Source organism: Balaenoptera physalus, assembly GCF_965194825.1.
Source record: "Balaenoptera physalus genome assembly, chromosome: 9".
Classification (NCBI taxonomy): Eukaryota; Metazoa; Chordata; class Mammalia; order Artiodactyla; family Balaenopteridae; genus Balaenoptera; species Balaenoptera physalus.
The window spans coordinates 18,990,523-19,004,549 of record NC_138888.1 but is presented as its reverse complement, the minus strand read 5'-3'; the positions used below and the strand labels follow the sequence as shown (position 1 = coordinate 19,004,549).

Here is a 14,027-nt window from a genome sequence, read left to right as displayed (position 1 = left end):
AAGTGCTACATCATCCTCAAACATTCTAAAATTACTATGGCTAAATTTGTATCTAAGAATAGCATATCAATGACTTACAGGCGTTTCAGATACCCTTGGAAGATAGATTATGTCACCCTTGGTATCTTTGCCTCATTTTCACTAGCCACTTTATGCCCTTTATGATGGAGGGAAGATAAAGCCTTTATAAATACTTACCTGCCAATGTCATAAAATACTGTATTTTATAGGTATTACATTATTAAATTAATGTCACCTGCAGCTCTAACAGGGTTATCTTACAGAATAATACGCTTATTTTTTATTTCTTCTAATTCCTCTGGTTGTGAGAAATGAAATCGAGTTTGGCCTGTTTACAGCACATGAAACGGTTTCATTAAGCTACATTTCCTTTATTTTTCCTAAGGAGTAATAGCTCTCTCTCTCTCTCTCTCTCTCTCTCCCCCCATATATATATATATATATATATATATATATATATATATATATATATATATATATATATATTCAGGTTCCAGTGGTTGTGAAAAATGAAATCCTGTTTGACTTGTTTTCAGCAAATGAGCATTTACTCTGCAGTGAGGTAAGTAGAGGAGTATCAACCTAAGAAAAGCCTCCCTGCAGAATGCCTTTGGGACCCGCCCTTAAACAATTCCCAGTCGGTCAATTTCAGTGCTGTCTTGCTCACCTTTAAGTTCTGGTATAACTGAATATTTCATAAGCCAGACTCTCAAAGAGGAAGAGAAGGCTCTTTAATTGAGTAGAGAGAGAACAGGTGGGGGAGATGTTAATATTAGCACTGCTTATGCCCCTATTCTCCCGCCCATGGACCAGGGTAGCCCAGTACACACCATCTAGGCATTTCTCCTCCGGATCCATGTGCCTAGCAATTGACATAAAGTTGTTGCCAGTCTGGCCCTACATCATGTCCAAGAGTAGGGTGTTTGGTGTTGTTTGACTTGCTAATGTGGAGAAATCAGGGGGTGCAGCTCAAATGCAACACCTCATTGAAACAAACCAGATTTTCAGTGCAGCAGTCCTACAGCACGTGGGAACACACCTCCCCACTCTCCACCCGGGGTTCTATCCATCAGAAGCAGACCTGTTCCACTCCCCTAATGTAGTTACATCAGAAACGGGCTTTTTGATTATTTTCTCCTAAGGTCCGGTCAGAGGAGTGGGGCATAATCATTATCCATTTAAACATTTTGTCTTCCTGATCTTTAATATCTTGACCAATATTAAAATCAAATTATTTTTTCTTCAGCCAGGTTGTACTGATTAGTATAAAATTATCTCTGAATTGTTTTATATTTTATAGTTTAGTCTAAAATATGCTTATTTTATGAATTCTAAACCTACATAGACTTTAGCATATCATTTTTCAAGGGAAGTGTAAAATATTTATGTATTGAAATATAGTTGATTTACAATGTTGTCTTAATTTCTGTAGTACAGCAAAGTGATTGAGTTATACATATATATATATATTCTTTTTTATATTCTTTTCCATTATGGTTTATCACAGGATATTGAATATAGTTCCCTGTGCTATACAGTAGGATGTTGTTGTTTATCCATTCTGTATATAATAGTTTGCATCTGCTAAGCCCAAACTCCTACTCCATCCTTCCCCCATCCCCCTCCCCCTTGGCAACCACAAGTCTGTTCTCAATGTCTGTGAGTCTTTCTGTTTCTCAGGTAGGTTCGTTTATGTCATATTTTAGATTCCACAAAGGAAGTATAAAATAATTCTGTAGTAAAATCTCCAGGTATACAGGAGGATATCTGATTTGTCTTTTTCAACTTAACCAAACTTTAAGAAATTTTCTAGATAACCAAATCAAGGAAAACATAAATCTTATGATGTTAGTCTCAAGTATTTAATCTCCTTACAAACCAGGCAGTAAAATGTACTGTGAAGTTCAACTCTCCACTGTGCCTTGCTGCCCGTTGAAAACCCTGCAGTTGGGAGTTTTACTTGGAGCACTTCTGCACCTGCAGATCAACACATGGATATGAGACTTAGAGTAAAGTGTATGTGTAATTTTAATTCTTTCCCACGTCTCGTTGCTTGTCTAATTGGTTTTATAGACTTAAAGGGATCATTTCCTTCTCAAACTTCTCAACATTTACAGAAGAGTAGCTCAATCCTTTATATAATGTTAATTCCAAAATAAAATCATCATTGCTCTCAGAAACATTCAGTCTCCCTCTCTCCTCCCTCCTTTTCTGTCACACACATGCACACAACTAATGTGGAGGTCAATGTCACATCACTGACAGTTTACTCTGGAAGACAGCTCTTAGCTAAGACTTTTTAGCTTGTATTGTGACTATATTTTTTGAAAACAAAAGCAAGATCTATGACCATTCTGTAGGTCAGAAATCAAAATGTGGGATATACTACATGTAGAATCTGACATTACCACTGGAAGTAGATTTTCAACTGTTCTCCCCACCCCCTTTCAAATTACAGTGCCAACAACTGAAAAATAACTAATGAACACTACTGGTTTTTATCTCTAGCTGATGAGATGGATTATCAGCGAAATCTATGCCATGTGGAAGATATTCAATGGGGGTGCTTTGAACAATTATTCTAAAGGGACTGCAGGGGAACCTCCTCTTCTGGTCTGGAAGCCCTGGGAACACATTTACTCTCTGTGCAAGGCTGTGAAGGGTCACATTCCCTTGTTCAATAGCTATGGAAAGTATGTTGTGAAACTTTACTGGATGGTAAGTTTGTGTTCACATGCATTAAAAATTTGTGTGTCTTTCATATTGAAATATAGTTTTCTTACATGCCAATAATGAAGCTAGTAGAAGATGAGGCAGTTTACGAAGGCTGTCAGCTGTCTGGATCTTTCTAATGTCTGGATCTTTTGCTTTATCTACTGTGAGAAATGAAGAACTGGTTTATTTTTTATTCCAAAACCTCAGCCAGTTGCCCCAGCATTACATACTGAATCTTCTACCTTTTAACACTGATTTTAAAAACCACTTTTATCATACACTAATTTCCAATTTGACTGTGTTTGGTTTTGGATTCTATTTTCTTTCACTATCTTCCTTATCCTATTCAGATACCATATTGCTTTAATTATTATGAATTTATAGTTTGTTTTGGTTTTTTAGAATAAAATCCACCTAATACTCTTATTTCAATGTTTTCTTGGTATATATGTTTTTTGAGTAAACATTTTTTCTAGTATTTATCTTTGAACACATATTTATAATTATCCCTTATTCTATATATAAAAGGGTTAGTCCTCATCATTGTTTTTTTTTTTTTTAATACAGTTTCCTCTCTCTTGAGTATTTTATTTTGATTCATCTTTCATTCAGAGGGAGTATGCATTCCAAAGTTTTATTCACTTAGAATATACATGTGATTTCTTTGGGGTAACTTAATATTGAGGTCTATTTTCCTTTATGTATGATTGTTATGTGAATGATAATTTGGTTACATATGGAATACATGGATAATAACCTTTTTGTTTTAGAATGCCCGAGTATCTCCTGGGTTTAGTGTTTCAGACACTCATTCTGAGCCTTTACTCTCCACCCTATCTGAAACCCTGACACTCTCTCCCCTGTCTCTGCTTCATTTTTCTCTATAGCACTGAGCTTGAAGCATCCAGCACCCCATCCACTTAGTGTATTCATTAGTATATGGAAATATATATAAGAAGCTATTACCTTCTAGATGTTTTCTTTTTCCAGGTCTTTTGTTCAAATATATATTTCTTATTTTCACGGTCCAATCTACAGTTCTTTTTTTTTTTTTTTTTTTTAATTAATAGCTACTCTATTTATTTATTTATTTATTTATTTTTAGCTGTGTTGGGTCTTCGTTTCGGGCGAGGGCTTTCTCTAGTTGCGGCAAGCGGGGGCCACTCTTCATCGTGGTGCGGGGGCCACTCTTCATCGCGGTGCGCGGGCCTCTCACTATCGCGGCCCCTCCCGTTGTGGGGCACAGGCTCCAGACGCGCACGCTCAGCAGTTGTGGCTCACGGGCCCAGTTGCTCCGCAGCATGTGGGATCTTCCCAGACCAGGGCTCGAACCCATGTCCCCTGCATTAGCAGGCAGATTCTCAACCACTGCGCCACCATGGTAGCCCTACAGTTCTTTTTGTAAAATAAATACACAAGCCAAATTACAACACTCTCCTGCTAGCCCTCCTCTCCTTTGGTCCATTTTTTAAAATTGGGACTGTAGTCCTAGAAGGATATAGAAGACTGCTGATAGCAATGATAATAAATAGATAGACAGGTGCAATTTTTAAAGAGACCAAAACAAGAACTTTGCTGTTTCAGAGGCTGTGTTCATGTGATAGAGATGGCTACCTGGTTTTCTGGCTGGTAGAAATCTGTTCTCTCTGGGCTGGGAGCAGACATTTCTACCTCTCTCTCCCTAATTCCCAGATGGTAGGGCTGAGTCAACACCTCTTTGCAGATGAGGTGTAATAAAGTATTAGAGTAAATTATTTCTGACAAGATAAAGTATATTGCTACTTTCTTTTCTTGTCCCTTTCCAGACATACACAATTTAATTTTTCATTTTTTTCCTCTTCCAATTCTAATTCACTATTTACATGTATATCCTTTGGTTTTCACTGCAAATATTTAAGAAAGGTGTTCGTAAGAATATTCTTTGTTACCCTCTACTGCTTGATTCAGGATAATGTACGGGAGATACATCCTCTACCCTACATCTATTTTCCTTCCACTGTCCCATCTTGTACACCTTAAGGCATACACCTCACTGTTTGTTTTCTTCCATTTATTGATACTTTCTCATTTGTTTCTTATTGGACATTGATTTTTCCTTCTCTGCCTTATTACATATATTCTTCTCCCCCTTTCCTGTTGTCTCTTGAAGCAATCACCTTAGTCATTTCTTCAAAGTAAACCAACCAATGAGAGCCTCTAGGCATGACATTTAAAGTTCAGATTTTTACACCAACATATTGTTTTTTCTGTAAAAGTTTTTCCATTTTTTCCAGTGTGGATTGTAAGTAAATAGCCTCAAGGTTCTTTGACATCAATCAAAAATTTATTGGGTAGCATAAAAAACAGTATTATAAAACAGAGAAGTTTTCTCTCTTCTTTCACCTGGCAGTGATAACACTGCTACTGGGCCACATGTGGTCTCCACAGGTGCTTTTCAATGTCAGCATTCCTTGGGCTCCTTGAAAGAAGCAATTAAGTTATTGCTCTCCACTTCAGATAGGTAGTGCTCTTGGCAGCCTTTCTCTGAGTGCTTTCATTTATCTCTGAATAAACAGAGAAACTCACACCTTGAGACCAATACTTTTCCCCTGTTGCCATCTGTCTATCCATATAAAAAACATATTATCTTTTATTTCTGATTAACCTTTGTTAATTAACTTATTAAGTGCTTAACTCTTTAAGCACTATGTTATCGTAGAATTCAGAGTTTCTCAAACTGTGGGGTGCAGAACACACCAGCATCAACATCACCTATCGTGTTTCCCATACCCCTCACCCCACAGTCTCTGGGCAGAGCCTGCAGTCAGCCTTTGAAAGAAACTCTCTCCCACCCAGTGACATTCTGTTCTTTAAACAATGTTTTCAAGGTATATGCCATGACAAATTATTTTTCCATCATTCAATTACATTTTTCCAAAATGGAAATGTTTTTGTTCTCAGTTCATTATTATTAACATTATATATGCTTTTATTAAAAAAATTCAAACATTATTAAAATGTTTAAATTAGCCAATGGAAGTTCCCTATGACTCTACCTACCCAGACAATCATAGTAAATGATTTCTGTATATCGTCCTAAACTTTTTCTTACAAATATATGTAAACCTACTATATATAATCTATACCGACAGTAAGATCATACAGTACTCATCATTCTGTGTTTTTTTTCCTAACCATGGACATTTTTTATGCTAATATTTATTGATCTACCTTGCACTCCATTGTTTAAAGATGACAATAACTATAGTTGACCTTTGAATAACATAGGTTTGAACTGCCCAGGTTGACTTATAAGTGTATTTTTTTCAATAAATACAGCACTATGGTTATGATCTGCCCTTGGTTGAATCCTCAGATAAGGAGGGTCAACTATGGGACCTGAGTATCCCCAGATTTTGGTATATGTGGCTGATTCTGGAACCAATCCCCCACAGATACCAAGAGATGACTCAATACGTATTTTGCTAATTTCATATTGACAGACATTTAGGTTATGACAAGTGTTTTACCAATACAAACAATGCTCTAAAATAACGTCTTCGTGTATATATTTTTTCCCATTTGTGTGACTTTTCTCAGCTTTCTACGTGTGTAATTTTTCTGTCAAAATATATGCAAATTCTTAACTTTGATAAGTATATCCAAGTTACTCTTGTATTTTAATTTGTGTGTAATTTATATTTGATACAATTGGGTCTTGTCCGCAATTTTGTCTACTCTGTTACTTCTGTTACATTTTATATATTTCCTTTTTCTGTCCTCTTATTCATTTCCTGAACATTCTGTAGGATTCCATTTTGTTTATCTCTGGTGTTTTATTTTTTTTAACTATAGTTATTTACAATATTGTATTAGTTTCAGGTGTATAGCAAAGTGATTCAGTTATATATGTATATATATATTTTTTCAGATTCTTTTCCATTATAGGTATTCAAGATGTTGAATATAGTTCCCTGTGCTATACAGTAAATCATTGTTTTTTATCTATTTTATATATAGTAGTGTGTACCTGTTAATCTCATCCTCCTAATATATCTCTCCTCCTGTTCCTCTTTGTTAACCATAAATTGGTTTTCTATGTCTGTATGTTTCTGTTTTGTAAATAGATTCATTTGTATTATTTTTTAGATTCCACATATAAGTGATCTCATATAATATTCATCTTTCTCTGTCTGACTTACTTCATTTAGTATGATAATCTCTAGGTCTATCCATGTTGCTGCAAATGGCATTATTTCATTTTTTATGGCTGATTAATATTCCATTGTATATATGTACCACATCTTCTTTATCCATTCATCTGTTGATGGACATTTAGGTTGCTTCCCTGTCTTGGCTATGGTAAATAATGCTGCTATGAACATTGGAGTGCATGTATTATATCTTTTAGAATTAGTATCCCTAGTGTTTTTGAGTATATCTCTTTGTATACATTTGTTTGTAGTGGTGTCTCTAGGGATTAAATTATACATGCATAGCTTATCACAGTCCACTAATATCAACATTTTACCATTTAAACTGGAATATAACTACCACCTTTTAGGCCCCTTTACACCCCTCCCTCTTTAGTATCGTTGTCTTAAATGTTTCTTGAACATATATTGAGACCCTCATGAAAAATTTTGCTTTTAAATGTCAAAAATAATTTTAAAAGCTCAAGAGGAAGCTAATACTCTATCATTTAGCAATGTGCTTACTCTTTCCTTTGCTCTTTCTTCATTCCTAATGTTCCATTTTCTTTTTTTCTTTTTTTGCCTTTGAAGAATTTCCTTTTGCCACTCTTTTTGAGCCAGTCTCCTGGTGACAAATTATTTTATCTTTCCTTTACCTAAAAATGTTTTTGTTTCACTTTTATTCCTAAAGAATATTTTCACTCGGTTCAGAATTCAGGGTTGACAGTTTATTTCTTTCAGCATCGTGTGCTACTTTCTTCTGGCCTCTGTGGTTTCTGGGGAGCAATCTGCTGTTCTCCTGTAGGTAATGTGTCTTTTCTCATTGGCTGCTTTCAGGCTTTTTTCTTTGTCTTGTTTTTTGGGATTTTGAATTTAACATGTGTAGATTTCTGGATGTAGATTTCTTTGGAATTATCCTGTTTTGGGTGTTCTGAGCTCCATAAATCTGTAAGATTATGTTTTATGATAAATTTGGGAAGTTTGCAGCCATTATTCCTTCAAACCTACTTCAGCCCTACATTCTTTGTCCCTCTTTTTTTTGGACTCCAATGACATGAATGTTATATATATTTGCATTGTCTTACAGGCCCCTGAGGCTCATATTATTTTTTCAATCTATATCTCCCTTATTGCTCATAATTTCTATTGATATAACTTACAGTTCACTAATTTCTGTCATTTGCATTCTGCTATTAACGGGTCTGTTTGTTTATTGTTTAATTTTAAATTCAAAATTACCATTTTTTCCTCTTTCGTATTTTCTATCTCTTTGCTGAGATTTTCTATTTTTCATTTGTTTCCAGAGTGTTCATAATTACTTGTTGGAGCATTTTTATAATAGCATATTTACGGTTCCTACCTAAAAATTACAACCTCTCTGTTATCTTGATTTTGTGGTCTGTAGATTGTATTTTCTCATTGAAATTGAGATGTTCCTGGGTTTTGGTATGATGAGAAATTTTGGACAGTTTCCTGGACATTATTTGTGTTATGTCTTATGACTGTGGTTTCTAATTAAAATTTCTATTTTAGCAAGTAGTCAGCCTGTTTAGATTTGGAATGCACACCCTGGATCACGTTTGTGGGCTTTGTTTCAAATCTCAATTTAGTTTGTAACGCCTGTATAGTGCTATTCTGTTACCGAGAGGATAAGACTCCATCCCACAATCTCCTTATCACCACCTGAGGAGGGGGAAGTGTGCCTCATTACTGCATGGGTAGGGTGTGGAAATAAGAGTTCCTCCAATAGGTTCTACCAGGCCAGGCACCTCCTCTTTACTGCAGGAGGAGGATGGAAGTCAGTTCTTCCCATTGACTCTTCTGGGGAGAGAAACTGCTTTGTTTACTTCAGAGCAAGTGCAGAAGTCAGAGCTCTAACCTGAGTGGGAAGGCACCACCTATTACTGCAGTAGAAGTAGGGAAGCGAAGTCAGAATTCCATCGCATTCATATAATTATGACCATTCAGGTTTTTGCTGAAATCTCTGTCCACTGATTACTCTTTTCTTGATCTTTTGTAATTGTGATTTGAACTATTAATTATAAAACAAATTTTTTTATTTTCCTTTCAGGGTGGTCGTAGGAGGAAGAGGGTATAAATATATGTAGCCATTTAGTTATTGTGATCTGGAATTGAAGTATGGAAAATAATAAAATTTGAACATGACTGTATTCTAAAGTATCTTTTATTAATCTATGTTTATCTTAACAAAAAGGTATCTTTCTTTACAAGCATTCTATAATTAAACATTTTGATGGTCTTTTAAAATTATGTGGCACTAACACAGTAAACTCAGTAAAAATGTCCAATATACATCATTTACATGCAGTGACAAAAAAATACCAAATGCAATAATAATTCAATGCCCTATGATGAGGTTTCAAAAATTATTTGTGTTTATATATACATAACATTTCATTTACTCATAAACTTAAAGGAGGCAACTAACCAATGTACTAATATCAGTGAAAATTATTATAACCTTAGTCAAATTATGTTTTAGATATGTAATGTTGAACATTCATCCTTGTGTATTTTTATGTAACAGCTTTATTGAGGTACAATCCACATACCATACAATTCACCCATGTAAAGTATACAGTTCAACAGTGTTTAGCAATCAAAGCATTCTGTATTGAAATATGTAATCACTGATCAGCTGGAAGCAGGTGATACTTGTTAAACTGGTATAACAAAGTTCTTATGGCTACTTAAAACTTTTCCTTTGTGGGAATCCAGATAGCCCCTTTGAAATTTTTTTTCTGAAAATCAAAGTGTAAGAAGGGAACTACTATTGCTATTTTTTACTGTGGTAAAATATACATAACATAACATTTAGCATTTTAAGCATTATAAATGTACAATTTAGAGACAGTATGTATTTTTACAATGCTGTGCAATCATCACCACTATTTATTTCCACATTTTCATCATCCCAAATAGAAATTCTGCATCCATTAAACAGTATTTTCTCATTCCCCTCTCCTCCAGGCCCTGGTGGCCTCTGTTATACTTTTTGTCTCTATAAATTAGATTTTTCCTGGTACTTCATGTAAGAGGAATCATACAATATTTGTCTTTTTGAATCTGGCTTATTTCACTGTGTATTCTTTTGGGTTGTTTTACTTAAAATTGGAAGAGAGAGTAGCTAAACACCTGTGACTTTAAACCTGTTTGCCCTACATCATCCATAAGGAAATAAAGAAAAAGTCATATAACCACTAAATAAGGCAGTATGAGTTCAGTTACAGGTGTCATAAAAAGAAAGCATTTTTCACCCTATTGTTCCTATCTACCTAGGAAAATTATACTGTTCCTTGAATCTTGAGTTCAAATGTCACCTTCTTGTGAGGACATCCCCCAAGCAAAATTAGTCACACTTTCCTTTCTGGTCCTAGAGCATTTTAAACATATTACATTTTATATTTGCCTATATGCCTTCCCTCACTAGTCTGTAAGCAATTCAATGGTATAGATATAAGTCATGTGTTACAAATCTTTGGGTTCACAATGCTTGCATCACTGCTGAAATATTTCTTGGGGAAAGAAATGAATTCAAACTAAAATTTCACATGTAAAACCAAAGTTTAAAAAAATATTTGAGTTCACAATCATTAATTTTATCGTTTGCCTCAAGCTTTTAATTATGAAATAATATGTATACAGGTAAGTACATAATGATTTTATTAAATACAGTATTAATTAGCTTTATGTTAAAAAATAGATCTTTAAACAGGAGTAGGAGTAATATGGTAATTGGAAGTATAAGATCACTGAGGATATAAGGATAAAAAATAATTACTAAAATTACATTTGCAGAATTTGCATTATGACTGTATTTAGTTATTTAATCATGTCCAAACTTTCCATGATTGTGTGGTATTTTGGTTTTGCTATTTGAAACACTTCAATTTACTGCGTTATGTAGGATGGGGCACCCTAGAATGTGCTAAAAGACCTCACAAATAATCATACTATTGATATAGATATAGGCATGCTATAATTACATTAAATAAAATAATAAGCTAAAACGCTCAGACAGAGTAGTATTGAATACCAGTATGTCAGTCATTAGATGTAAGACGCTAAAATAAAATTATAAAACAGTAAATAATAATGTCAGCAGTGTACAATAATGTATGAGAAAAAATAATGTTAATCACTGAGAATATATTCCTTTCTTCTCATCTTTAGGGTTGCTGGAGAAAGATAACTATTGATGACTTTCTGCCTTTTGATGAAGAAAACAATCTATTGCTTCCAGCTACAACCTATGAATTTGAACTTTGGCCAATGCTTTTGTCTAAAGCTATCATTAAGCTGGCAAATGTGGAGTAAGTAGAATAAAAAATTATCGCTCACTTGTATACAAACAAAAAGGCAAACAGCAACGACAACTATACCTCTGTATTGCATAGCTTTATTTTTCAAAAACTCAATTTTAAGAAGCCTTTTCTCCAAACAACGTAAACTTTCTAATATAAAAATAAATAAGCCAAAGCCACTGATTTGAAATATTGCATTAGCCCACAATAAGACAAAATTCCTCCAAGAAAAATACTAAAAACTTATTCTACATCCAGTGTTTCCTTATAATGAATGGAAAGTCAGTCATGGAAAATCAATCTTCAGCTTAATGAGAGAAAGAAGTTGTTTTGTAGGGGAAAATATTAGTTCATCTAAATACTGAATAATGTGTACTGGAATCCAGTTAAAGTTTTAGGCTCTGTATATGCAGCAGTCGTTTACTCATCTTGAAACCCTGAACTCTTCTGAAGGATGTCAGTGTGCTTCTCACACTTTTGGTAACATTGTTCCTTTTTATACATTCAGGATGAAAACTACTCATGTTTCCTTCAATATTCTTGTGAAATCTGCTTGTGTCTTATATTCCTGCATGACTTGTGAACCAACATGTATGGGACATGTCTGCTACGTTTATTCTCTTAGCTTCCACTTGCAGAGACCTGTGGTCGGTCCTTCCGTGCCCGCCTGAATGATGCAAAAAAGCTTTGATGCCTGACTTGCAAATGCATGGCAACTGTGTGTCTCTGCTCAGTGGGAGAATTCTCACACACACTGCACCAACTTGAATTTGACACCCTTCCCCCTCCTGCAGTGTGTCGCAGCCGCTCCTTTAAGAGGCCACTCCAGCCATTTGCTCAAAGCTCAGCCCCCTCCCCTTCTATTATTACACATAGCACTGTCAGTCAGTAGCCTGGTCTGATTTTTTGTGGATTTTCATTTGGCTCAGCTTCCTTTTTCTCTCCCAAAGCCACACAACGAAAACAACCCCTCCTACTGCCATCCTTTTCATCTCTCTTTTCTCTTACCAACCCTCAATTTTCTATTGGAAATTTGTTTTACCCAGCTTGCAACCCTTAATTTCAATCATTTTTAAAAGCTCAGCTCAGATCATTTTAGGTAGCTGAATACTACCAAGTATTCAAAATGGTGACAACTATGTTTGTTTATTTTTGAAAGAAAATAATGTTCCTAATTCTCAGACCTAACTTGAAGTTCTGAGAATTAGAGCCACAAGGCCAGTGAAGCAGTAAATGCGTGACCTGGATAATTGGAGTAGCATTTTATCTTTCTTAAAACTACAGTTCAGGAGAATTTTGTAGCAACTTGAGTAATAGAATTATTGTTATTTTTGAAAAATAAACAAATCCAACTTGAAAATAAAGGACCAGACTTAATGTAAGACATTTCTTAGGCTTTCCAGTGGAAATCACTACATGGTCCAATTTATATTCGTCCAAAAGTTTTTCTCAGATTTTATAGTAGATAGTAAATATTTTATGTGTGTTTTAGCTTTCTACATTAAAAAATTAATATTTAGTAGTTATTTAAATACCACTATGAAATATGCAAAGGAAAAAGAGTTACTTTTATGGGGTTTGCACAGTCACATCCTGAAAATTAATATGATTATTCCAAGAGGAGTTTAGACTGTGAATTATCCCACTAGATATTAGTTATCTTTGAGATATGTAGACATATCACAATTTATAATCTGTAAACAAGAAGCCAATGTAAATTTTTAAATGATGGAGCATGTGACTAAGATAGTAAGATTTCTTTCTGAAGAAAAAGACACGTATGCCGGTCAATACCATCAGTCGTCACCGTTGGCATAAGGCGGACTGAAGCTCTGATTCCCGAGGAAAACATAGATACGGCATTTGTGTGTGATAATGAAAATAGACTAATCACTTCAGAAAAAAAAAAAATTTTAACAAAAGGATTAAAATGAGAAGAGCAATATTTGATCAATCACAGCCTCATTTGACTTTATGCTATGGCGGCAGATCCACTCTTTTGTACAGGATAGAATGGATGTTTCTGGTTCTCTGAAATTATCTAAGGATTTTATTAAAGATGTCTGATGCCCATCTTGTCCTGCCATGTGTGAAACTGACTTAATACACAGCCTCATAGGAATCTTAGAATAATTACCGAAACTAGAAAGATGAAGGATACTGCCCCATTTTTAAAAGACCATGATAATATATTGAATATAGAGAATAGATTATATGTCATCTATATATATTTCCCGATATATAATATGTATGGATATGTTTATGTATATGACGTTAATGCTTTATATATATGACATTTTAAAATAAAGCTTGTGGGCTTCCCTGGAGGCGCAGAGGTTAAGAATCCACCTGCCAATGCAGGGAACATGGGTTCGAGCCCTGGTCCGGGAAGATCCCACATGCCACGGAGCAATTAAGCCCATGCGCCACAGCTACTGAGCTTGGACTCCAGAACCAGCGAGCCACAACTACTGAAGCCCCCGCACCTAGAGCCCGAGCTCCACAACAAAAGAAGCCACCGCATTGAGAAGCCCGAGCACCGCAACGAAGAGTAGCCCCCGCTCGCCGCAACTAGAGAAAGCCCGCGCGCAGCAACGAAGACCCAACACAGACATAAATAAAATAAAATAAATACATTTATAAAATAAAGCTTGTAAGCATGTTTTGTAATAGATATGTAATTTTATCATTAGATCTATTTAAGTGCCTTATCAAAACAAATCATCTGACTGTTGGAAAAGTATATTCTTGTGCTCTAATGTATAACCAGTAGGACCCCTACATTTATTATTAT

General features: G+C 35.0%; 1 protein-coding gene across 1 annotated transcript in view; it reads left to right on the top strand.

The window, feature by feature from the left end:
* The window catches only part of ADGB (androglobin), a 167,508-nt gene that overhangs the window by 43,103 nt on the left and 110,378 nt on the right, over window positions 1–14,027 (top strand). The window contains 3 exon segments of the mRNA XM_082475050.1: window positions 512–583; window positions 2,530–2,739; window positions 11,103–11,242. Of these exon segments, the coding sequence (XP_082331176.1) occupies window positions 512–583; window positions 2,530–2,739; window positions 11,103–11,242 (422 nt within the window).